The sequence below is a fragment of the Mobula hypostoma genome, chromosome 27, assembly GCF_963921235.1.
Source record: "Mobula hypostoma chromosome 27, sMobHyp1.1, whole genome shotgun sequence".
Classification (NCBI taxonomy): domain Eukaryota; kingdom Metazoa; phylum Chordata; class Chondrichthyes; order Myliobatiformes; family Myliobatidae; genus Mobula; species Mobula hypostoma.
In genome coordinates this window covers 33,088,677-33,116,462 of record NC_086123.1, presented here as the reverse complement: position 1 = coordinate 33,116,462, position 27,786 = coordinate 33,088,677, and the positions used below count along the sequence as shown (strand labels likewise).

At 41.0% G+C, this 27,786-nt stretch overlaps 1 protein-coding gene across 1 annotated transcript; it reads left to right on the top strand.

Annotated features, from left to right (window-relative positions):
- The first annotated feature begins 1,977 nt into the window (after positions 1-1,977).
- On the top strand, positions 1,978-27,786 carry LOC134338485 (transmembrane protein 248-like). The gene is made up of 8 exons (XM_063034329.1): positions 1,978-2,008; positions 7,323-7,395; positions 10,281-10,456; positions 12,156-12,456; positions 13,761-13,908; positions 15,762-15,924; positions 22,511-22,648; positions 27,161-27,786. Exons 3-8 carry the CDS (start codon positions 10,298-10,300, stop codon positions 27,179-27,181), a joined length of 930 nt encoding a protein of 309 aa, XP_062890399.1. The 5' UTR covers positions 1,978-2,008; positions 7,323-7,395; positions 10,281-10,297; the 3' UTR covers positions 27,182-27,786.

Genomic DNA, 27,786 nt, shown 5'->3' with positions numbered 1-27,786 from the left:
TAATTTGGGTTTTTAGTCATAGAAAAGTACAGCACAGAAACAGGCCATTTGGCCCATCTAGTCCATGCCAAGCTATTTAAACTGCCTACTCCCATCAACCTGCATTGGGATGGGACCATGGAGGCCCTCAATACCCCTACCATCCATGTGCCTATCCAAACTTCTCTTAAATGTTGATCAAGCTTGCATGCACCTTGTTTCATACTCACCACCCTCTGAGTGAAGAAATCCCCCTTCATGTTCCCCTTAAACTTCACCTTTGATCATTAACCCCTAACCTCTAACTGTAGTCCCACCCAAATGCCTGCTTGCATTTACCCTCAATTTTGAATACCTCTATCAAATCTCCTCAATCATCTACGTTCCAAAAAATAAGGTCATAACCTATTCAAGATTTCCTTATAACTCAGACCTGATAACATCCTTGTACAATTTCTCTACTCTTTCAACTTTTATTTACATCTTTCCTGTAGGTAGGTGACCAAAGCACACAATATTCCAAATTAGGCTTCACCAATGTCTTATGTAACTTCAAAGTAACAACTTATATCTTGTACTCAATACATTGATTTATGAAGTCCAATGTGCCAAAAAGCTTTCTTTATGGCCCTATCTCTGTAATGCCATTTTCAATGAATTATAGACCTGTGTCCCAGGTCCCTTTGTTCAACCACACCCCTCAATGTTTCCTCATTGCTCTCCAAAACTCTCTTTGTAAGACCTACACTGGTTGGTCCTATTAAAGTGTAATATCTTGCACTTGCCTGCATTAAATTCCATCCGCAAGCCACAATGGCTTTCCTCGTCCACAACGCTCCCAATCTTGGTGCATTCTGCAAATTTGCTGATTCAGTTAACCATATCATCCAGAACATTGACATAGGTGACAAAGAACAACAGACCCAGCACTGATCCCTGTGGCACTCCACTAGTCACAGGCCTCCAGTCAGAGAGGTAACCCTCTACTACCACTCTCTGGCTTCCACATACCCAAGGTCTAATTCAATTTACTACCTTATTTTGAATGATGAGTGATGGGACCATTGTGACCAACCTCCCATGTGGAATCCTGCCAAAGGCTTTGCTAAAGTGTATGTAGACAACATCCACTGCCTTGTCTTCATCAACTTTCCTGGTACCTTCCTTGAAAAGATTGATTCGACATGACCTACCACGCATGAAGCTATGCTGACCATCCTTAATCAGTCCACGTCTATCCAAAATGGTGCAAAGCTACAAGTTTGCACCATTCAACACACACAAAATGCTGAAGGAACTCAGCAGACCAGGCAGCATTTATGGAAAAGAGTACATCGACCTTTTGGGCCGAGACCCTTCCTCAGCCTAGTACATACACCAGGTGCATGAACCCGTCGTTCTGATACTGAGCAGGAACATGTCAGCAGTAACGTAAAACCGGCCTCCTTTACAACAGCTTATGTTAGACATGATCTTTACAATATATGCAAACTTAATTATACGTATCTTACACGTTTGCAAACATAATGACGCCAAATGCACGTTGAGGGGGGAGAAATAGTCTAAAGAAATGTAAACCATGAGATTCTGAAGACGCTGGAAATCCAGAGCGACACAAAATGCTGAAAGGACTCAGCAGGTCAGGTAGCATCTATTGAAACGAAGAAGCAGTGGACATTTCACCGGACTTGAAAGGAAGGGGGCAGAACCTAGAATAATGAAGTTGTGGGGAGGGGTTGGCGTTCAAGTTTAGCAGGTGGCAGCGTGGAGCTTTTCCGATCATTTCAAGAACCTGATAGCAGTGGGGATTGCTGAACCTTGAGGTTTAAATTTGGAAATGAAAGGAGGTTCAGATATAAAATTCAAAATTGGAAGTAAAAGCAGAGACAGTTGAGCAATGGCTGAAAGTGAGATTGACTTCATTACCCCGAAGGAGAGCAGTTGCCGGCATGAGCCACGTGCTTCCAGACGTCCTGACGCAATATCCGGTGACGCAACTTCTGGCGGCGGCTTCCGCCCGGTTGCTGAGGTGAGTGACATGGCGGGTGGGCCGGGAGCAGTTGGCAGCTCCGGCCCGGGACGGCCGAGATTTTCAGTCGCGGCCCCACCGTGACCGGGGGTGGTTTCTGACCTGCAACACTCGTTCTTTATTCGGGGACCTGTTGAGCGTTTGTTACATTCTCTGCTTTTAGCTTCAAACATTAAAACGGCTCCTCCCTTTATAGAAGCTGCCCGACCTGTTGACAGTTTGTAGCATTCGCTGTTTTTATGTTTTACAGCATTTTTGAATTTGATTATTGTAGCCTTGAGTTTAAAGACAGTGTTATGTGGTTGAGTTTGCCGGCTTCTAGACCCCAGTAGTGAGAGTCACGAGTTTTCTGCTCTTTGTCTCAGCCTTCGGCAGTTTGGTGACAATGAGCTACATCAGAGTCCTCCAAATCTCTCTCTTCACGTCGTTCAGTTCCACTAAATATAAAGTACTCTATATAGTGCAAAAGGATTTGAGTACAAGCGTCAGTACCTCTTACTGAATTAACTAGGGCCCTAGTGAGACTGCACCAGGTCTTGCTACCTAAGGAAAACTTGTGCTGGAGATTGTGCAATGCAGCTTCCCCAGATTGACGAGACGGGAGGGCTAGTCTCATTAAAATATAGGTCCTTACAGTGTTTGACGTATTTCCTGTGGTGTTATTGCCATCAGGATTCACATATCAAAATACGGTTCTAGGTGAACAGAGATATCTTGAGTCTAATGATTAGTGCATGAGGAATATTGTGAAAGCTTAATTGCTGAGCAAGTGGATTTTAAAATATATTAAAAGAATCAATGAACATGGGGTTGGTGCAGCAAAGGTGGTGCTGAGGCACTAGATCAATAGGGGTCTTAATGATGGAGCATTGAAAAGGGCAGGGCCCCCTACCTATTTATTTGATTTCTTCTTGTGTAAGGAGAGCATTAAAAGCAGGAGAGTTAGAGGGTTGAGAAGACAGTTTGGGGTTACGACTTTGGCAGCCCCTGGATGAGCAATTAAAATTAGAGCTGCAGTTGAGGAGATGCAAGAATAAGGTTATTGAGGCTGCTTATTTTCACCATTACAACAACAGCCATTATCTCAGTTACTGACACTGGATACCCTTTGTCACTTCCCGATTCTCTTATCTTGCTGTCTCCCCATTCAACCCCGCTGTCTATTCTTCAAAACTATGCTGTCATACTACAATCTCACATTAATGCTTACATCATGAACTAATTAATTTCATTTAAAATACTTGCATCTTTGCTTCTTGCTGGAGTCTTGCCCCCATCTTTCTGAACTGTGTCCCTGTGGATTTGTACAGCTTCAGTTCTATTTCCTGTTACAGAAGAAATGTCACAAACTGCCAAATTAACCACCTTAACCTCTCACAATGAACTCTTCAAGATTGAACTTAATATTTTGCAGAGCAAATTATAAAAAGGAATGAACTTTGACAAGTGAATCTTCATACAATAGAGCCATTCTATGGAGATGTTTGATCATAGCCATGTAATTGATTCGGCATTAAATGATATTTTTTCAGGAATAACTGGTTGTTTGCTCGCTGGTGTTTAAACATTTACATTTTTAGTCAAATGGTACCACAAGAAATCATTTATTTAGAATGTTTGGTAACTGAATAGATTATGCTCTTCCTCCTCTAGACGTTGAAACTCATTAAGAATTGAAAAATGTTCAAACACCAATAAATTTTTCTTGCAAATTGACTTCAGTGGCCTGAACTCCAACTGTTGGATCAGGTTATCAACCTGATTGGCAGTTGGAGAGTTTGTGGATGCTAGTGTCTAATTTTGTTATAATTTGGCTTTACATCAACTTGTGTAATAGAGTTTTTGCCTTCATAATTAAATAGATGCTGCTGTTCTGTGGCCTACATCAAGACATTGCCCGAAAGTGGTTTGGGAGGTTTTGTTTATTTTTAATTCATGTGGTGGTGACTCAGGACTTTTTAAGATGTTTTCTATTTTAAATCGAGCAAATGTCTATCTTCAAAATTATTTGCAGCTATTTGCCACAATTAAATAAATGTTAAGTTGTGTATAAGAAGAGCCTTACAGGAGAGGTTAGGAAGAGAGTTTGAGCGTTATGCCTTGGCACAGCATTTTAAATTGCAGATGTAAATCTTTCTATTTTGTTACTAAAACCTTATTTGATATTTCTTAGGCTTCTGAAGTGATTTTTTTTCCTGAAGCTCCAGTATAGTTTAAGGTTTGAAAAGTACCCGTGGCCTAGCAATATATTATTCACCTTGTATGAGGCTAAACTTCGTCCTATCCTTCACAAAGGCTATGACGATAAAAAGTTGTCTTTGTGCTGTATCTGAATGCTGAAAAGGATCATTTAGAGAGAGGGATTTTGGAGTGGCGAGTAGGATACAATTGATGTCATCTCCAGCTCGGTTATTAAAATGTGGGTCACCTCCACTCTCAGCTTTTCTAATACACTACTTGCTGCTCCCGTCTCCCAGTTCCCCTCAATCCACCATGTCAATGATTCCTACAGCATGCAAGCAGACCTCTTGGCCTGACTGGCCCACGCTGACTGAGATTTCCATCTAAGCTGGTCCCATTTACCTTAATTTGGCCTATATCTCGCTAAACCTTTCCTACCCATGTCCCTAATATAAGTAGTTTTTAAATGTTGATAATGTACCAGCCTCAACCACTTCCTCTGTGGCTTATTCCATGTACTGACAACCCTTTGGATGATAAAATTGTGCCTTGAATTCTTTATTTAAATTTTTCCCATCTCACCTTGAGCCTCATGATTTTGTATACCTTGATGTGATCAACTCTTCCTCTCTGCACTCTTCGCTGCTTAATGGCATCTTTCCCGTTAGCAGAATGACCAAAACTGAACACAGAATTACAAACTCGGCCTCACTTTTCTTTTATAGCTGCAACTTAATGTGTCCAATCCCTGCTAAATTATTAATTCATGGGAGGCATTCTGTTGAGGCTGATCCTTCTCTTCACCTGCAAATTCAGACCCAGATATCTGACTTGTAGCTTTATGCCAGGTGAGAACAGCAAATTTAAATCAGACTAGGAATCTTAGATTTTTGCTTTTCTAAACAGTAATGACCTTTTACCACATTAAGTAAAGATTAGGTAGAGATTTTTTGGGGTAAATGAATCATGAATCATGCTTGTAATCACTGTTCCCTCTAAGCTGTACAGGTGCATGGCTGTGCAATAACTAAACTGTTCCTGCCATATAGCACATCTACATAGCTGGAATTTTCTTTTATATATACTTATGAAAGCACTCAGTCCTCTTTTATTGTCATTTAGAAATGTATACGTGCATTAAGAAATGATATAATTTTCCTCCAGAGTGATATCACAGAAAACAGGACAAACCAAAGACTAACACTGACAGCAACATACATCAAAGTTGCTGGTGAACGCAGCAGGCCAAGCAGCATCTATAGGAAGAGGCGCAGTCGACGTTTCAGGCCGAGACCCTTCGTCAGGACTAACTGACGATGCATCTCCCCCTCCCCCTCCAGCTTTCAAATCCCTTACTCACTCTTCCTTCAGTTAGTCCTGACGAAGGGTCTCGGCCTGAAACGTCGACTGCGCCTCTTCCTATAGATGCTGCTTGGCCTGCTGCGTTCACCAGCAACTTTGATGTATGTTGCTTGAATTTCCAGCATCTGCAGAATTCCTGTTGTTTGCGTTTAAACTAACACTGACAGAACCACATAATTATAACATAGTTACGGCAGTGCAAAGCAATACCATAATTTGGTAAAGAACAGACCATGGGCATGGTAAACAAAAAAAGTCTCAAATCCCGATCGACTCCTGAGTCCCCGATAGCAGGCGGCAAAAGGGAGAAACTCCCTGCCATAAACCTCCAAGGCACCGACAACTGCCGATGCCTTGGAAACAGCCGACACTGAGTCCATCCATCCAAAAACTTCGAGCCTCCGATACAGCCTCCCGAGCGCCATCCTCTGCCGAGCGTCTTTGACCTCGCCCTGGCTGCCAAAACAAGCAAAGCCAAGGATTCAGGGCCTTCTGCTCCGGAGATTCCAGTTATCACACAGTAGCAGCGGCAGAGAAGCGGGCATTTCAGAAGTTTCTCCAGATGTTCTTCCGTGCTCTCACATCTGTCTCCATCAAAATCAGAATTGTGCACGGTCCCCTACTTGACAGATTACAGATATCATTCACCGGAGAGGCCGCGCACGCTGCGTCGCGCCGCCATCTTCTCCTTCTTTATAATGTTAATATAATTCTGAAATTATGCTAATGTAATTTTGGAAGCTATGTTAATATAATTGTGAAATACCCTGTAATTAATTATGTGTTAATGAATATCATCCAGAAATTTTCTAAACAAACGTAACACTACCTTAACTTTGAAACGTTCTAGAGCTTCAATGTTGCCAGTGTTTCAAGTTACAACACTGTTACAAATCGCACCGATACAGAATGGAAGTCAGTAGCTCATTATTAATAAACCACTGGCTCGCTGAATGCAAAGCCATCTAGTCAAAACATTTTATTTTTGCCATTGTGCCTGACAGTTGCCTTGACTGCCTGACATCATTTACTTGTGTTATGAGTTGTAGCTTGCGTTTGCATATTACAAAAAAAAACATTTAAAGTGCCGTGCGGTTTTCAGGCCTTGTTTAAAAAAATAATTTTCTTGCTCAGAGCAAAGGTTGATCCATCCAGCCTTAAAAAAATAGAGGGAATGTTGCTTACAATATTATTATACAATTCAAATATATTAACCTCCAGAGAGGTTTGCTGTGAGATTTCTGTAAAGTTTTATATTGTGGTTTCCCTTTACCCCCAAGTGGATCATAGTTTTTAATAACACCTGCTACATTTCAGTTGGCTTTGTGTCACGTGTGATCCAGTGATTGGTTTTCAGTTGATGTTAGATATGTGTTTTCTGCTTTTTGCACATACCCAATTGTGATGTTACAGTGTTAGTGTGTTTTTAGTTTAGTTTTCTGTATATATTTATCATATAGAGCATGTTTTTTTCAAGTATTTTTAAAAAAATGACCTGTGCGAGTTAACATTTGCAATTCATTCAATCGCCACAGGAGGGCAAATAGCTTACATAGAGCCAGGCAGGATTTTTTTCTGCTTTGCCTTCATTAGAACCTAGCACTCGGATGTTATTCATTCTTGTATAATGAAATAATAATTTTAATTTGGTACACAAATATAGATGTTTTTGACTCTTGTCCTCTTCTGAAACTTCCATTGCAGAATTCTGTGTTTGTTGTTGTAGAATCATATTCTAAAAATGCTACATCAATATTATGGTCACATATAGGAAGAAGAACAATCTCCAGTTCTCTGGGATAGGTTTACAAATTGGATTAATGGTCAAACATTACTACAGTTGGGTGAGTGAGGCTTTTTACTGTGTACATAGCATGGGGAATTCATACTGCATTTTAAGGTAACAAATTTGTTCAATATTTGCATCCAGCATTATGTACTCAGCATATCACAGTCCAAAATGTCACCTTTAGTTCAAAAACAAAACATTAAGACTGCAAAACAGAGGAGCAGAATTGGGTCATTTGACCCATCAAGTCTGCTCTGCCATTTGATCAAGGCAGATTTATTATTCCCTCTCAACCCCATTCTCCCTGTAACCTTTGACACTTTTCCTGATCAAGAAGCTATCAACCTGTGCTTTAAATATACTCAATGACTTGGCCTCCACAACGGTATGTGGTAATGAATCCATAGATTTACCACGCTGATTTAAGAAATTCCTCCTCATCTCTGTTCTGAAGAGAAATTCTTATATTCTCAGACTGTGCCCTCTGGTCCTAGACTCTCCATCTGCTTAAAAACAGCTTCTCCATATCCACTCTATTCATTCCTTTCAATATTCATTCACTCAGTAGGTTTCAATAAGATTTCCCCCCACCGCCACCATTCTCCATCCTTCTAAGCTCCAGCAAGTACAGACCCAGGGCCATTAAACGCTCCTCATATGTTAACTTTTTCATCCTTGGGATCATTCTCCCAATCTTCCCTGGACCCTCTCCAGTGCCTTGAATATGGGGCTCAAAACTGTTCACAATATCCCAAGTGGGGTCTGACTAATGGCTAATAAACCTCAGCGTTATGCACTTGCTTTCAGATTCTAGTCCTCTCGAAAGGAATGCTGATAATACATTTGCCTTCCTAATTACCAACTCAACTTGCAAATTAACCTTTAGGCAGTCCTGCACTAGGACTCCCAAGTTCCTTTGCTCCTCAGATTACTGAATTCTCTCTCCATTTGGAAGATATCTACACTTTTGTTCCTTCTACAAAATGCATGACTGTACACTTTTCTAAGCTGCATTCCATCTCTCAGTTCCTTGCCCTTTCTCCCATCCTGTGTCAAGTCCTTCTGTAGACTTCCTGTTTCTTCAACACTACCTGTCCCACCATCTGCCCTAGTCTCATTGGCAAACTTGGCCACAAAGCCATCAATTCAGTTCATTAGCATATAATATGTAAAGTAGTGACCCATCACTGACTCTGGCAGAGTTTCTTAATGCATCACTTCTACTGGAGCCTAGGCCACCAACAGTAGATTACCAGAGTCCTCTGTCCTGGGCCAGTGTTTCAAATTGTCCCCAGTTCTAGCCCATCTTCAACAGAAATGCCAAAGACCCTCATCCCTGGGAAAGGTATTTCTGTAGCACGAGGTTTTTTTATGAGATGAGGTCACTAGTCCTATGCCCAGCCCTCCTCCTCTCACAGTCAGGCTGGGGACCGTCCAAGGCAGAGTTTAAGATAAGCCTCCCGTGCCCAATATGTTGGGCCTTGTGCATAGGCATGGGAGTTAGTCAGCACGAATCTTGAGTTGCCACTGGGTCAATTTGGCCAAATCTGATGTACTAGCAAGGGGTGCAAAGTTATCAAGGAAACTTTGCAAACAAGGACTTTCTCAAACATCTGTTTTTTTTTAAAGTGAAAAGATACACAGTTATGATTTTCATCAAGGCTGTGTCAGGTGTATCAGGACGGTTATGTTGGTTTGACAAGATGTGCTTTATGGTCGCTGTTTTACATTCTACTGTTCCACAGCTGAGCAAGAATTACTAGGCAAAGTAGATTCTCAGACTGCCAGCTATCATCAGTCAGGTCGTCATTCTTGCCTTATCCAGTCAAACTGGAACATCTCAGCCCTGAGGCGTGTGCTGTTTGTTTATTTGTTTAGAGATACGGCACGGAACAGGCCCTGCCGGCCCAACGAGCCGCACCCCCCCCCCCAGCAATCCAGCCTAATCATGGGACCATTTACAATGACCAGTTAACCTCCTAACCGGAACACCTTTGGACTGTGGAAGGAAACTGGAGCACCTCAAACTCCACTGCCTTGAGCTACAGTACCATGGAGGAATGGAGGAAATAGGTGACCAAGCTTGATTGGAACGACTGAATGGAAATGGTGTTGTCACTAAGGTCCCTGATGTCTATTGCTTCCCTCAATTGAGCCTTTTGATTTCTTCAAAGGCCGGGTTCTGCTTAAACTGATTATTTCAATTCAGTTTTGTAATTGTCTCTCTTCTCTTTGCCCTTTACACCATTGGTGTTTCGGGCAGTAATAAAGGTCCTTCATCTCACAGCCTCTTTCATCGTGTCAGTAGCCGCCACCCCCCTCCCCGCACCTCAGTTTTCACTCTTGTCAGTCATGCAAGTCTTGGGTGGAGACTCAGGAACACCGCCACACACACATGTAGAATTCTTCATAGCTCTCCGGTCTTTGAGACATGCAAGGCTCCAAGCCACAACAAGGATATGGGCCCTTTTTTTTTGTAATTGTACTGGAACTGTAAACTTTATTTCCTAATGTATTTTTAAATATTGAATAATGATCAATAGATCAACTCTGTTATTCTAATATACTGAGTGACAGTCATGTTAGATTCAGTCTTGACACGTGCTTTTCAGCAAAGCAATAGACATGAAGCTGCTATAGAATCACCATTTTCAATACCCAGTGCATTTTCCATCTTGCCTGAACTGCAACCTAGATGTGAAGACACTTTCTCAGGCAAGGACAAAATCAGTGAATGAACTGCATATTTTCCTGGCCATGGTGGGTTGAAAATGTCAGGGTGTGATATTTCAGTGGGGAAACCTGGATTTCAAAGGCTGTTTATCAAAGGGATGCAAGTTTTCCCAAGTGCTCTCATTCAGCACATTCAATTTTGAGCTGTATGCACAGATGTTACCAACAACTACTAACCTCTTTATTTGTATGTATATTTTAATCTAGTTCGATTAGCTGTTGCCATGGTAGTGCGCCAGGGGTTGGAGAATGTGAAGTATTTTCTTACCGACAGGCCACCACTGGTTGTGTTCATTTTGTGCATCAGTTCTTTGGCGGTCGCTTTCTTCAGTTTAGGCATCTATATCCGGTCACATGAAATCACAAACCCTGATGTGCCTCAGGTAAGCTGTCAAAATACAATGTGAAAGCTGCTTAATGAGAAGTTAAATGTCATGCTGTATTGGTGTTCCTAAACTTGTGCACTGATTTCTACCCCCTCTGCCTTTTTTGCACATGCTAATATGAAGGCAAATGTGTGTAGTTATAAAATCAATTTACCCTTCCATTGTGAAGCTAGGAGCTAGGCATCATAACTAAAATAACTGATGTTTGTTACTTATTATCAAAACCAACATTTTTATATCAGAGATTACGTAAGTTTTATTTCCTCATCATTTCCCTTGATGAAACACTAAAACATTTTTAAAAATACCACAAAAGATGCCTATCAGTGTAGAATTACTTCACTTCAATTGTTATGGAAAAGAGATTGCTGTGGTTGATCTGGCTGCCAACCTCTATTCAGCTGAAACTTGTTTTGGAAAGCCATCTGTAACAGACTTGAGTAACCTTGCACTTTAGAGGTATCATCTTTCAGATGAAATGTTAAAGCTGTCTGTTCTTCCAACTAGATGCAAAAGTTGTTGTGGCATATTTGGAAAGAGATCAGACAAGTCCTGACTAGTATTTTTTTAACCCAGCCAGCACCTACAGAACCAAGAGTACACTTGGCCCCTAAGAAACCAGACAGTACGAATTGTTTCAAAGTAAGAGTCCAACCCTGGTTGGCATACTTCATAAGTGATCCAAAGTGGTAATAGTTGGCAATTTCTTTTTGTTTTTTTTTTGAGGGCATCACAGCTAAAGGCTGATTTATACTTGTGGTCAAATGGACGCCGTAACCTACGCAAGTGGCCTACGTGCGTTGTGAGCATTTATACCTGTGCATTGGTGTGTCTGCGTCGCTCTGCAATTCACACACATCACACATGCGCACACACACCTGCCCGTGCAAGGCTTCATGGTCATGGTAGTCTTTCTCGGTGTAAACAAGTTTAAAGCAAGCGTCTTTTTTCGTAAAAGCGAAATGTGTCCTCCATAATTTCGGAGGTCTGTAAACCTTTATGGAAAGCATTGCAGCCAGAGTTCCTTCCCTGCCCTTCAGTCACCCAATGCGAAGCTATTGCAGCGTAGGAGGAAATGCGATGCTACCAAGCGGACCAATCACAGTTGTTGCGTCTGTGTTTCCGCAACACGTAGTTACATTTTGGGAGAGGTGTGTGTTAGGCTACAGCGTAGGGATCCGCATAGGGTTTGCAATGACGCCGTAGCTACGGTGTCGATTTGATGCAGAAGTATAAATCAGCCTTAAGACTGCCAGTGTCCATATAATTACTGAGTAATGATGAGAGCTCAGAATCTTAATTTATACCTCCAAATAGTTATGGTATCTCAAATGGCTGGCCAAAGCCTAGCTTCATGATGAAACCTAGACTAATATCAGCAATAGTAGTGAGAGAAAACCAACTAGAACTCATGTTTTTGATCGTAATCCCATAGATGTCTTTTGGCACATATATATGTCTGTCATTTAGTGAAAAGATTCAACCTCAATGATGAAAAAAGGATAACAGTAGGCTCAGTTCTCACAAGCTGATAATGCACATACTGTATTGTATCTTTTCTGCAGGGCCATGAAGCAAAATACCAACTTTAATTATCTTTTGGGGGAAAAATAAGGGGAAAAAATTGCCTAAGATTAGTGCTACTGAGAAGCCATCCCTGTGTAATGATGAAATATGTCTGCTTGTTTTAATTTAGGTCTGGAATACAGTCCTTCAGTCTCTCAGTAAACTGAAATTCTGTCAATCTAAAAATAAAAGTTTGGACGCTGTACCTGCTCTTGTTAGGCATGGTTCCATAAGGAGGCGACCAGACCCTGATCCATTAGCTCATACCACTACAGGACAGCCTTCAACTGTTGTTTCTACGCCAAGTGCACCAGTCAGTATCTCCCTGCTGGTGCCAATGAGCTTTGATTTAAAGGAGCCATACAAAGGATTTTATAGCAACGTAACTCGTCTCCAGGCTGTGGTAACTGGAAATCTGCTGGGGCTAAGAGGTAAGCACAAATATTTGGTATTGATCCCTTCAGAGCTAATAACTAAAGGCAATGCTCATGAAACTCATCTGTAATTTTATGTTTCTGTACCATTTGAAAAGATGAAAACTTGCATGTTGACAATGGAGATTTCAAATGCCCAAGTATTATCTGTTACACCAAAGACCCCATTTTCTGGTATAACTGTTCGGAACCTCTTAACAGCTCCTGCTTTGGCTTCTGCCCATTTATTGTAACTCATGCCTCTGTTTTAAGGTTTTGTTTTGTGGTGTTTAAAGGCACTATGTAAATATAGTGTAACTGTGAGCTGTTTTGGGCCACATTTCTAAGAAAGGATGTGCTGTCATTAGAAGAGTTTCATGGGAATGATCTGAGAACGAAAGGGTTAACGTATGAGGAGTGCTTGATGGCTCTGGGCATGTGCTCACTGTAGTTTACAAGAAAGAGAGGGGGATTTAATTGAAACTTATTGAATACTGAAAGTCTTAGGTCAGGGTTCCCAACCTGGGGTCCGTGGAATACTGGTCCATGGCATAAAAAGGGCTGGGAATCCCTGGCTTAGGTAGAGTAAATGTGGAGACAAGTGGGGGAGACTATGACCAGAGGGGACAGCTTCAGAATAGAAAGGTGGATGTGGAGAGGATGTTTCCTATGGCAGGGGGTATCCAGAACTAGAGGGCACAGCCTCAAAATTGAGGAGCGACTTTTTAGAACAGAAGTAAGGAGGAATTTTTTTTTTAGCCAGAGAGTAGTAAATCTGTGGAATGCTCTGCCACAGACTGCTGTGGAAGCCAAGTCCCTGTATATATTTAAACCAGAAATTGACTGATTCCTAATTGGTTGGGCATCAAGGGATATGGTGAGAAGGCAGGTGTGTGGGGTTGAGTGGGATCCAGGATCAGCCATGATGGAATGGCGGAGCAGACTCAATGGGCTGAATGGCCTAATTCTCCTATATTTAATGGTCTTATATTAATCGCTATTTGTATGATTTGAGCTGTTGCATTCTGCTCTTCCTATTGCCCTATCAAAGTTTAATATTATATATAAAAGTGATCAGCTGTGGTCTGGTTTCAGAATTGGTGGCAATGGTGCAGATTGCGAGCGTCTTAATTCCGAGTGTTATAAAAAGGGGGGAAAGATTGAATTGACATAGTGGTAAATTTTAGAGCCATATTTGTGTGTGATCCTCTAGTCTCACTTAAAAATTGTTTATTTACATTTGAGAATTTTATCTGGAGATCCTTCATTATTTTTGTTTGATATCATTTTAAACGGTTGCTCTCCCCTTCTTTATATTTCAGATTCTAAGGCAAAGGAACTGATTAACATCATGCTCATGTCACGATGGTCACCTGAACATGACCTTTCACCAGTAAATTCCACAAATACCAAGAATCACCCTACCTGCATCACAATGACTGCAGCTGCACATGTTCTCCCTCAAGTAAGGTCTGTGAAACAGGAGCTGAGAAGAATCTGCTAATGTTACTTTGAAAATACAGGAATTTTTTTTCTCTTTGCTGTTATTTTCATTGTACTTTGTTGAATGAATACTTGTTAACTGCTATATCTGATGAGGATTACAATGATGAAACAGGAGGAAGTGGACAGGGAGGGAGGGAGGGAGGGATGACTGCAGACCTTCATTAAAAATATCAAGCTGTTAATTTATCAATGGAATCAATTTTTCATGCCCATCTGTCATAAATGCAACTCTTCATACACACCAAATAGAGGAATAGGTGGATATGGGAAAGAATGAATGAAATTAATTAGTGGAATTACATAATTTCAGTCACAGATGCACAATCTTATTGCCTACATCTCATGAGGATATACCAGCATATCCTCCTGAGAGGTGGGTGACGAGATACTGAGAGCAACACACATCAAAGTTGCTGGTGAACACAGCAGGCCAGGCAGCATCTGTAGGAAGAGGTGCAGTCGACGTTTCAGGCCAAGACCCTTCGTCAGGATACTGAGATACTGAGAGTATGTTTATGATCTTTTGCTGCTGTAGCCCATGCACTTCAAGGTTTGACATGTGCATTCAGAGATGCTCTTCTGCATGTCACTGTTGTAAAGCAAGACTTTTTGAGTTACTGTCGCCTTCCTGTCAGCTTTAACCAGTCTGGCCACTCTCCTCTCACCTCTCTCATTAGCAAGGTGTTTTGCCCACAGAGCTACCGCTCACTAGATATGCTTTTGTGTTTCACCCCATTTTCTGTAAGCTCTAGAGATGGTCATACATGAAAATCCCAAGATTTCAGTGGTTTCTGCAATACCCCAACCTCCCCTGTATGGACCAACAATCATTCCACAGTCAAAGTCACTTAGATGAAATTTCTCCCCTATTCTGATGCTTGGTTTGAACAACAGCTGAACCTCTTGACCTGTTGCCACATGATTGGGTGATCAGATATTACAATGATTAGGTTTACGAGCAGGTATACCTAATAAAGTGGCCACTGTGTGTAAATGTCAGTCAATATACTAACAATTGGATTGTTGTAGAATAAATCTATCTGAATCTCTAATGTTCCCCAGTTAAAATCTAGCAACCTTGCTCTGCTCTATACAAGAGCTCAGACTCATCAGTATGGTTGACTCTTAACTGCTTGATTACAGACAAGAGATGTCAGCAACATTCACACGTTGTGGGCAAAGAACAGCTTTTTTTTCCTGACAGATATTCACCATTCTTCACTATCACCAGCTCGCCCTGAGCTTGATGCTCTTCCATAACCACTATGTCAAATTTGCTGAGTGGAATGATCTCTTAACTTTGCATCAGAGATTTGTTCATGGGCAGTAGCCTCCATAGTATCTAGAATATCCTCAAGGAGCAATGCCTCAAAAAGGCAGTATCCATTATTATGGACCCCCATAACCCAGGTCATGCCTCGTTCTCATTGCTACCTTCAGGAAGGAGGTACAGAAGTCTGAAGAGACACACTCAACAATTCAGGAATAGATCCTTCTCCTCTGCCATCAGATTTGTGAATGGACATTGAACCCATTTTTTAATTTCTATTTTGCACTACTTATTTAATTTAACAATTATTTATATAATATATAGTGATGAATATTTTTTCTATTATTACGTATTGCATTGTACTGCTGCTGCAAAGACAACAAATTTCATGACATGTGCAGGTAATGTTAAACCTAATTCTGATTCTCCCTCATCTCCATAGTCCATGACATTAATTTCATTGTACCTGCATCTTTCTGTCAGCATCAGGCACAGCATTATGATTACCAGTGACATTAATGATATATTTTTTGATTGTTTCTATCAGATATTTTCCTTCCTGTGACTTGGAGAATCTCACCGATACATCTTTGTACCAGACCACATTGGCAGAGAGCTCCGAGAAGACATCTTCACAAAGTCACACTTCTGTTCAGTGCTACGTGGCACAGTACAAACCTGAACCTAAGTTTACCATTCTGCTTTTGGAGGTAAGATTTGAATTAAAAACTTCTCCATTTAATACTCTTTGATTGTTTAGTAACCCAGAAAAAAATTACCTACATGTTACAAATATTTAATCTACCATGTGCAATTCAAAATTTTTCTGATTGGTTTTATGAAGAAATTAATTGCATGAAAAAGTTCTGGAAGCTACATGAAAATAGAGGAAGCTTGAGGAAGACGGTTGATTTTCAGTTGTAGATTTGGAATTGAATAGGATTTTTTTAAACAAATATATCTGTTTGAAACCATCCTTTAAATTACATTCATCCTATATAAAATACATGAATATCTCAATGTTCCTAATCAATTTTAACATTGTGTATGGAACAACTTTGCTTAAAATCAATTACTCCCCAGTGGTTCAATGGGGGTAGTTGACTACTTTTCAGACTGTCTCCACCAGCCCCAAATATTGTGAAATAACATGTCTTGTGTCAAAAACTTGTGTGTTTCTCCTGGAACAATGGTAACGTGAAAATCCCATGATAAACCTGGGTTTCACATTGATCATGATTCTAATTAAGTTCACAGGGACCCATGTAACCTGTTTACCTGGTCACAAAGTTTTATTAAATCACCTCTTATTTGTTTTAGTAGTCCTCTTAAATCAGTGTATTTGACCCTCAATATGGTTTTTTTCCAATAGCTCATAAGAAACAGCTGGAAGTTATTCCCTCACAAGACCACCCCAGATATCTGAGCTGGTTACTGGTTCCTGATTCTTTTCGTGCATCATCATTAAAATCATGGCAGAATTTTATTGGAGTCAATATCCATTAGTGGAGAAATCCTACTTTTGAATTGAATACTATCTGTATGGAAAATTCATAATTCAGATTTACTTCAAATATCTATTTCTTCAGACTATTCAGTCTCTACTAATTGTAAAGATTTTTTTAATTATTTGAATTTGTTCCACCTTCTTTCCTTCTCCCTGTGTGTTGCTGATTTATGCTGGGGCATTTTTGCACAAGCGTTGCTTCCTCCAATTAACCATTCATCATATAAAAATCTAAATTATGATTGTCTCAAAATTAGTGAAATACGTATATGATCACAACCAAATTTATGTGTCGTATCTCACATCCTCTGTCCACTTCTGATTATGTGTTAAGAAGCACTATCAGATTTTATATCAGGTTTTATATATAGTAGTGAGGTAGTGTTCATGGGTTCAATGTCAATTTAGAAATCAGATAGCAGAGGGGAAGAATCTGTTCCTGAATTGCTGAGTGTGTGCCTTCTCTACTTTCTTCTTGACGGTAACAAAGAGAAGACGGCATGTCCTGGGGTGGTGGGCGTCCTTAATGATGGACGCCGCCTTCCTGAGGAACTGGTCCTTGAAGATGACGGAGCTGACTCATTCTACAAGTTTTTACAACGTCAGTCTTGTGTAATAGTCCCCCCCACCCATGCAGCTGGAGAATGCTCTCCACCGTACATATATAGAAGTTTTTGAGTGTTTTATTTGACAAACCAAATCTCCTCAGACTCCTCATGAAAAATAGCCACTGTCTTGCCTTTGTTATAGCTGCATCAATATGTTGCTTCCAGATTAGATCCTCCGAAATATTGACGCCAAGGAACTTGAAATTGCTCACTCTCTCCTCTTCTGATCCTCCTTGTGAGGATTGGTTTGTGTTCCCTTATCTTACCCTTTTTGAAGTCCACAATCAGCTCTTTGTTCTTGCTGACAACGATTGCAAGATTGTTGCTGCGACACCACTCAACTAACTGGTTACTCTCACTCCCGTACGCCTTTCACCACCATCTGAACTTCTGACAACAATGGTTGTATCCTCAGCAAATTTATACATGACATTTGCACTATGCCTAGCCACACCGTCATGGGTGCAGAGAGAGTAGAGCAGTGGGCTAAGCACGCATCCTTGAGTGTGCTAGTGTTGACCGTCAGTGAAGAGGAGATTATATCACCAAGCTGCACAGATTGTGGTCTTCCAGTTAGGAAGTCATGGATCCAGTTGCAGAGGGAGGTACAGAGGACTAGGTTCTGTAGCTTTCGGATCAAGACTAGGAATGAAAGTGTTGAATGCTGAGCTATAGTCAATGAACAGCATTCTGACATGGGTATTTGTATAGTCCTGGTGATTCAAGGCCACATGGGGGGCCATTGAGATCATGTCCACTGTGGACCTATTGTGGTGATAAGCAAATTGCAGTGGGTTCAGGTCCTTGCTGAGGCAGGAGTTGATTCTAACCATGACCAACCTCTTAAAGCATTTCATCACTGTAGATCTGAGTGCTACTGGACTAAAGTCGTTAAGGCAGCTCATGCTACTCTTCTTGGGTACTGGTATAATTGTTGCCCTTTTGAAGCAGGAGGGAACTTAACATAGAAATAGAAACATAGAAAATAGGTGCAGGAGTAGGCCATTCGGCCCTTCGAGCCTGCACCGCCATTCAGTATGATCATGGCTGATCATCCAACTTAGAACCCTGTACCAGCCTTCCCTCCATACCCCCTGACCCCTTTAGCCACAAGGGCCATATCTAACTCCCTCTTAAATATAGCCAATGAACTGGCCTCAACTGTTTCCTGTGGCAGAGAATTCCACAGATTCACCACTCTCTGTGTGAAGAAGTTTTTCCTAATCTCGGTCCTAAAAGGCTTCTCCTTTATCCTCAAACTGTGACCCCTCGTTCTGGACTTCCCCAACATCGGGAATAATCTTCCTGCATCTAGCCTGTCCAATCCCTTTAGGATTTTATATGTTTCAATAAGATCCCCCCTCAATCTTCTAAATTCCAACGAGTATAAGCCTAGTTGATCCAGTCTTTCATCATATGAAAGTCCTGCCATCCCAGGAATCAATCTGGTGAACCTTCTTTGTACTCCCTCTATGGCAAGGATGTCTCTTCTCAGATTAGGGGACCAAAACTACACACAATACTCCAGGTGTGGTCTCACCAAGGCCTTGTACAACTGCAGTAGTACCTCCCTGCTCCTGTACTCGAATCCTCTCGCTATAAATGCCAGCATACCATTCGCCTTTTTCACCGCCTGCTGTACCTGTATGCCCACTTTCAATGACTGGTGTATAATGACACCCAGGTCTCGTTGCACCTCCCCTTTTCCTAATCGGCCACCATTCAGATAATAATCTGTTTTCCTGTTTTTGCCACCAAAGTGGATAACCTCACATTTATCCACATTAGATTGCATCTGCCATGAATTTGCCCACTCAACTAACCTATCCAAGTCACCCTGCATCCTCTTAGCATCCTCCTCACAGCTAACACTGCCACCCAGCTTCGTGTCATCCGCAAACTTGGAGATGCTGCATTTAATTCCCTCATCCAAGTCATTAATATATATTGTAAACAACTGGGGTCCCAGCACTGAGCCTTGCGGTACCCCACTAGTCACTGCCTGCCATTCTGAAAAGGTCCCGTTTATTCCCACTCTTTGCTTCCTGTCTGCCAACCAATTCTCTATCCACATCAATACCTTACCCCCGATACCGTGTGCTTTAAGTTTGCACACTAATCTCCTGTGTGGGACCTTGTCAAAAGCCTTTTGAAAATCCAGATATACCACATCCACTGGTTCTCCCCTATCCACTCTACTAGATACATCCTCAAAAAATTCTATGAGATTCATCAGACATGATTTTCCTTTCACAAATCCATGCTGACTTTGTCCGATAATTTCACCGCTTTCCAAATGTGCTGTTATCACATCTTTGATCACTGACTCTAGCATTTTCCCCCACCGATGTTAGGCTAACCGGTCTATAATTCCCTGGTTTCTCTCTCCCTTTTTTTAAAAAGTGGGGTTATATTAGCCACCCTCCAATCCTCAGGAACTAGTCCAGAATCTAAAGAGGTTTGAAAAATTATCACTAATGCATCCACTATTTCTTGGGCTACTTCGTTAAGCACTCTGGCTGTAGTAATGACAGATTGAAGATGAAGATGTCTTTGAATGCTCCACCAGTTGATTGGCATAGGTTTTCAGAGCCTTACCAGGTACTCCACGCCATCAGGGCCTGCTGCCTTGCGAGGGTTCACCCTCTTGAAAGACAGCTCGATATCAGCCTCTGAGACAGACATCATGGGTCACTGGGTGCTGCAGGGATCCTCGTAGCTGTGGGTTCATTCACCCTGTCGAAGCTAGCCTAAAAGGTGATGAGCTCATCTGGTAGTGAAGCATTGCTGCCATTCATGATGTTGGGTTATGCTTTGTAGGAAATAATGGCCTGCAAACCCTGCCAGAGTTGACATGCATCCAATGTCACCTCTACCTCTCCCAGAATTGTTTCTTGGTTCTTAAAATAGCCCTCCACTAGTCATACCTGGTTTTCATGTACAGACCTGGGTCACCAGGTTTAAATGCTACAGATCTAGCCCTCAGCAGACTATGAACCTCCTGGTTCCATGGCTTTTGGTTTCAGAATTTACACTAAGAATTCGTAGTTACACACTCATCCACACAGGTTTTAATGAAATCAGTGACACCTGTGGATGACACACAAAACAGTAGCTTTGTGTGTCATCCATACTCGAAAATGATTCCCTGAATACAGTCCAGTCCACTGCTGTGCTTCTCTAGTCCATTCTTCCTTGGTCCTCACTACTGGTGCTGCAGTCTTCAGTCTCTGCCTATACTTGGGGAGTAGAAGTAAGCGTTTGTACTGTGGCTGATTGGGTCCCTCCTTTCTGTCTAGACTCATTCAAGCCAATTATATCATTCCAGTGAAGTTAAGAACTTAATCATGTTGTCCTTGTGTATGCCCTCTTTTTATTGCTACCATTAGGGGGTGGAGGTACAGGTGCCTGAAGGTCAATGATTCAGGAACAGCTTAGACCATTAGACATAAGAACAGAATTAGGCCATTTTTGCTCATTGCGTCCACTTCGCCATTTCATCATGGCTGATCCCAGATCCCATTCAACCCCATACACCTACCCTCTCACCATATTCCTTGATGCCCTGACCAAACAGGAAGCTATCAACTTCCATTTTAAATATACCCACAGACTTGACCTCAGCTGCAGTCTGTGGCAGAGTATTCCACAGATTCACAACTCTTTGGCTAAAATAAGTTCCTCCTGTTCTAAACAGTCACCCTCAGTTTTGAGGCTGTGCCCTCCAGTTCTGGATACTCTTACCAGAGGAAACATCCTCTCCACATCCACCTTATCTAGCCCTTTCAACATTTAATAGGTTTCAGTGAAATCCCCACACATTCTCCTAAGCTCCAGTGAGTGCAGGCCCAAAGCTGCCAAACGCTCCTCATATCTTAACCCCTTCATTCCTGGAATCATCCTCGTGAACCTCCTCTGGACTCTGTCCAATGACAATACATCTGAGGGGCTCAAAACTGTTGACTATACTCCCAAATGTGACCTGTCCAACGTCTTATAAAGCTTCAGCATTATCTCCTTACTTTTATATTCTATACCCCTTGAAATGAATGCCAACATTGCATTTGCCTTCTTTACCACAGAAGCTCAACCTGTAAATTAGCCTTATCGGAGTCCTGCACCTCTGTTGTTTGAACCTTCACCCCATAATGGTGTGCATTATTGTTCCTTTTACCAAAATACTTTATCATACATTTCCCAACACTGTATTCTGTCTGCCACTTTTTTCCATTCTTCCAATTTGTCTAAGTCCTGCTGCAATATCATTGCTTCCTCAGCACTACCTATCCCTCCATGTGTCTTCGTATCTTCTGCAAACTTTGCCACAAAGCCATCAATTCCATTATCTAAATCATTGGCAAACAATGTGAAAAGTAGCGATCCCAATACTGACCCCCGAGAAACACCACCCCCTTTATTTCCACATGCTGCTTGCTGGCTGTCAGTCATTCCTCTACCCATGTCAGTATATCTTCTGTAACACTATAGGACTTTATCTTGTTGAGCTACCTCACGTGAGGCACCTTCTCAAATGCCTTCTGAAAATCCAAGTAAATGACGTCCACTGCCTCCTCTGTGTCCACCCTGCTTGTTACTTCCTCAAAGAACTCTAACAGATTTGTCAGGCAAGATTTCTCTTTACAGAAACCTTGCTGACTTTGACTTATTTTATCATTAGTCTCCAAGTACCCCAAAACCTCACCCTTAATAATGGATTCCAACACTTTCCCAACCACTGAGGTTAGGCTAATTGGCCTGTAATTTCCTCTGTTTTGTCTTTCTCCCTTCTTAAAGAGGGGAGTGACATCTGCAATTTTCCAGTCTTCCATTTGCAAGCTTCTTCCCCTCTGCCATCAGGTTTCTGAATGACATTGAATTGCTATGTCTGTGTGTATGTGTATATATATTTATTATTATGATTAGTTGTTGAGTGTCATTGACTCATGGCGACCCTGTGGATAGTGTAGTTGTCCATAGGGTTTTTGTGGCGAGAAATGAAAGTCCAGTGCTGATGCCACTACTCACATCTGGCCGACCCACATATATACACAACAAATCTCACGGCGTATGCTGGTGATAGTAAGCCGGATCCTGATTCGGACAAGAGGGTACCTTCCTTCATTGGAGACTGATTAACTTAATTAGTCACTTAAAATTGATTTCTTTATTTTTCATCTATAGGAAGACCGTATTCTCTGCAGTCGGCATTTACTAAATGCCAGTTATATTCTAATTCTCCTGGCTGTTGTTATCTTCTTTGTATCTGTGGCATGTGGAATAAGAAAAAAGCCAAGGCACAAAGCAACCAATCAACATAAGGTAACAAGGCTATTCAAGATTAATTGGTTACTTTATTATTAAAGAAAATACTAATAACAAATAAACTCTTGGGCTTCAAGCTGGGTGCAGGTATAGATTATAACCAACATTTTGATGACAAACTCTGCCAGCTTCATCGAGGATGATGCCTGGGTAGGTCTAGTCTGGTGGTATTTATATCCTTGTATTCTATCCCTCCTGATTGGTTAGTCCTCATCCAATCAGGTTTCCACTTTCCTACCTTGTTTACAGTCGAATTCCATTTCTTAGAGCGAGACCTTTGTCTTTGTTAAAATTCTTTTCCTCTGGTTTAATTTTAATAGCTTCCTTTACCAGGCGGTCTCAAAAACCATTGGTGCGGCACAGTAGTTTTGTGCCGTGGAAGTCAATCCCATGGCCATTGCAAATGCAATGTTCTACCACCAATTTCTCTAGGTAACCCAAATGGATGCACCTTCTGTGCTCCTGGATGCGCGTTTCCGCCGTATACCATAGGCCGATATATGTTGCTCCGCATTCACGGGGAATCCTGTAAGTTCCTGCTGACCTGAGTCCCAGGTCATCTTCGACCCACATAGGCTGTGACTTGAGCTTCCTTACGGGTTTGTGGATGCTATTAATCTGGAATACAGTGGTATAAATACCACCAGATTAGACTTGCCCAGGCATTATCCATGAACAAAATGGAAAATGGCAGAGTTTGTCATCAAAACATTGGTTATAATTGATACCTGTATCAATTGAAGCCCAATAAGAGCTTATTTGTCGTATACACCGGGAAAGCACTAGATTCTTTTTCAAGAGATTAATAGTTTTGTAGCTTCCTCTGCATGGAAAACGTCCATTACAGGGCAACACACACGCAAAATGTTGGGGAACTCAGCGGATCAGGCAGCATCTGTGTAAATAAATAAACAGTCAACATTTCGGGCTGAGACCCTTTCTCGGGACTGAGAAGGAAGGGGGAAAATGCCAGAATAAAAAAAAAATTGGGCAAAGGAGAAGGAGGAGAGTTAGAAGGTTAAGTATTCAACCACGAAGGCTTAAGGTTAGACAGTGATAGGTGAAGTCAGGGTAGGAAAGGTAAAGGGCTGGAGAAGAAGGAATCTGGTAGGGAAAGAGAGTGGATTATAGGGTTAAGGGAAGAAGATGGGGACCCGGGGAGGTGATAAGCAAGTGAAAAGAGGTAAGAGGCCAAAATGGGGAATAGAAGAAAAGGGGGAGGGGAAGGGGAATATTCATACTATCAGGTTGGAGGCTACCCAGATGGAATATAAGGTGTTGCTTTTCCGCCCTGAGGGTGGGACAAGAGGAAGCTGTGGACTGGTGTGTTGGAATGGGAATTGGAATTTAAATGTTTGGCCACCGGGAAGTTCTGCCATAGTTTTTAGGGAGAGTAATGTGAGCTTTTTAGTACAGAAGCAGGATTGTTGAATAACAGGTTAGTGATTCATTAGAGATATAATATTACAGTTTAAAAAAAAACAAATCTGGGAAAGTAGAAAATGACCATGGAAATGCGAATGGTCCCATGTTTAAACTGGTCTAACCTGTCCTTAACAGGCAGCGGCAGGGATCGGAGTGGTATAGGCTACCTGATTTTTAACTTGCATCCTCTGCATCCATGATACTTCTGGACTTAAAAGCAAGTTGCCTAGTTTTAGCAGAGTTCTGCTGTCCAACCTCTTCTTCCAAAATTGTCGTTATAGAGAATACAAATGGGATCAGGCTGATGCGTGAAGCCTTTGTGGTTGAATAAATTGCTAGCAATTTCTGTCTGAAGATGGATGCTGCAGTACTGTTACTGATGGTCTATGTGGAGGAAGTTGCTTTATGCAACACAGATTTTCAGCAGGTTACATATGGTCTATAATACTGTTTGCAACATTACATACAGTGGTATTAGAAAGTTTGTGAACCCCGTAGAATTTTCTCTATTTCTGCATAAATATGACCTAAAATGCAATCAGATCTTCACCCAAGTCCTATAACTAAATAAAGAGAACCCAATCAAATAAATAACACAAAAAGAACATTATACTTGTTCACTTATTTATTGAACAAAATGATCCAATATTACATGCTCTTGTTGGGAAAAGGTTTGTGAGTCTTTGCTTTCAGTAACTGTTGTGACCCCCTTGTACAGCAATAACTTGAACTATTGATCAGTCTTGTACATTGGCTTTGGAGGAATTTTAGACCATTCCTCCTTACAAAACTACTTCAACTCTAAAAAGTTCAACTTTTTCTCATCTGTCCTCAGAACATTGTCCCAGAAGCATTGTAGGACATCCAGGTGGTCCTTTGCAAACTTGAGTTGTGCAGCAATGTGTTTTTTTTCTCTGGAGAGCATTGGTTTCCTCTGTGATGTCCTTTCATGAACACCATTTTTGTTCAGTGCTTTTCCTCTAGTGGACACATGAACAGAGACTTCAGCAAGTTCCAAGATTTCTGCAGGTCTTTTACTGTTGCTAGACTCTAGACACTAGAATACTACAGCACAGTACAGGACCTTCAGCCCTCGATGTTGTGCCGACCCATATATTCCTTTTTTTAAAAAAAAGTACTAAACCCACACTACCCCGTAACACTCTATTTTTCTTTCATCCACGTGCCTGTCCAAGAGGCTCTTAAATACCCCTAATGTTTTAGCCTCCACCACCAAACTTACCCCTGATGTCTCCCCTAAACCTGTGGATTCTTTCTCACCTCCTTCAGCATTGTATGTTGTGCTCTTGGTGTGATCTTTGCATGATGCCCACTCCTAAGGAGAGTAGCAACAGTCTGAGTTTACTCCATTTGCAGACAATTTCTCTTGCTGTTGACTGATGAACACTCAGGTTTTTAGAAATGCTTTTGTAGCCTTTTCCAGCTTCATGCATCTACAATTCTTCTAAGGTCCTCTGAAAGTTGTTTTAATCGAGGCATGATGCCAATAAACAGACCTTTCTAGAGAAGAGTCAGTAACCTGACTTTGTGCTTTTCTAATAGGGCAGGCTACTTCTACAACCCATACCTCCAATCTCATCTCATTGATTGGAACCCCTGACTCCAAATAACCTTTTAGAAGGTATTACCCCAGAGGTTCACATACTTTTTCTAACAATTATATGTAATATTGGATATTTTTTCTCAATAAATAAGTGAACAAGTATAATGTTCTTTTTGTGTTATTTATTTAATTGGGTTCTCTTTATCTAGTTTTAGGACTTGGGTGAAGATCGCATTTTAGGTCCTTTTTATGCAGAAATAGAGAAAATTCTGCAGGGTTCACAAACTTTCTAGCACCACTGTATGTTCCGTGATATTATTTGTAATGAGCTCTGAATTAATGCAGACAAGTGGGATTAATAATCGATCAAGGGTTCCCAATCTGAGATCTTCAGACCCCTTGCTTAATGGTATTAGTTCATGAGATAAAAATGGTTGGGAAACCCTGGTGTAGATAGATATGATGATCAGTATGGATGGAGTGGGCCAAAGGGCTCCTTTTCAATGCTTTATAACTCTACAACTGTTTAAAGGCCTTAGTAGTTTGTGTTTAAGGTTATAATGATTTAGTATGTTGTTGAGAGCATTTAAAATTCCTTTTATGCTTGTGCCAAATGTACAGCACCAATAACAAAAATATCCAGTTCTACCAAACAATTCGTTGGTCTCTCTATTATTCCAGTATGTTTCTAAGGTTGTAGCTTCATTTTCCCTTGAAGAGCTCTGTTATGGAGGAAATAAGGTTGCTAGGGTCGTCTGTTGCATCCATTGTCAGAAAAATAAATCAGACATGTTCTTTTTCAAATGTTCTACTTCTCATTTGCAATCCTCTGAATCAGTAGATAGATGAGAATGTGTTAGCCCTCATTTTTCCCACGCTTCATTGAATGTACCAACCTTCTTGAAAGATCTGTGGGAGAGATACCAGAGGGTAGCTTATCTGATGGAACTACACTACAGCATGTTAATGTGCCACAGAATGTACTACATGACTTAATTTTACCATAATCTCTAGTATATTCACTATCATTTTTGACATTAGATTTGGGTCTTTGGTGGGGATGACATGCATAGGTGGGCATATGGATCAAATAATGTTCATGGCACATGATTTGTAGCATATTCTTTAGTTGGTATGGTGCCTCAGCATTGAAACAAGTCTTTACTGGACTGTTGAGATCCTCTTCAATGTTAAGTGGGAGGGACACTATGGTACTTGATCTATTGTGGGGTTCCAGTTCACTAACCTTTCCATTTCTTCCTGGTAGGTTCTCCCAATTACAAATGTTATCAGAGTTCGCAGTTGTTCCTCTTAATGACTGCAGTCCCAATTATTCTGTCACTGATCCCAAACCAGGATACTCTCCTACTTTCTGCTCAAACTCTGGTGTGCCAAATCTTATTTCCATCAAGCCATCTACTCATCTAGACGTGGTACATTTTGTAGCCTGGTTTCTTTAGAAATGGTGTGATTGTCTTGACATTCATGGGAGTATTTCCTATGTTTTTTCTGTATTCCAGGTCCATCTTCTAGAAATGTGATATTAAACCTTGTGGAGAGAAATAAAGCAATCTGTTAGAAAATGGAAGATTTTTTTTCCAACTTGGTATCTTTTGTGAGTTTCTCCAAAGTAAAATATAATAAGTAAATATAACACTAAATTTGTACTCTTCCATTGGAGTGAATTACTTTCGGAGCTAATAATCTTGCCTTTAACAAATGATATTTATTTGTTGAGCCATTATAATTCTCTAACAGTAGGTAGAATTTTTGAATTGTGTTCAACCTGCCAGTCAGGCTCCAGCACGCATCCAATCATAAGACCCAACAAAGTCAACTTAAAACTTCAGTAATGATTTACTATTTATTTTGAAAGTGTTCAGTTTTGTCTTGACCATTTTTTAAAAAAAGGGTAAAGCCATTGGAATGATGGCTTAATTGTTTATTTGTTAACTTGATCTGTTGGCTTAAATATAGACGTTATAAAAACATTGTTTTAGGATATCTTGGTGGCATCTGTTCTGAATTCTAGGAAACTTATCAGATTATTTTTTGTATACTTTCAATGTTCACATGTCTGCCAAGATATTCATGGACATCTCAGGCAATGGTGTCCTGATTGGTGAATAAATATAATGAAATAATA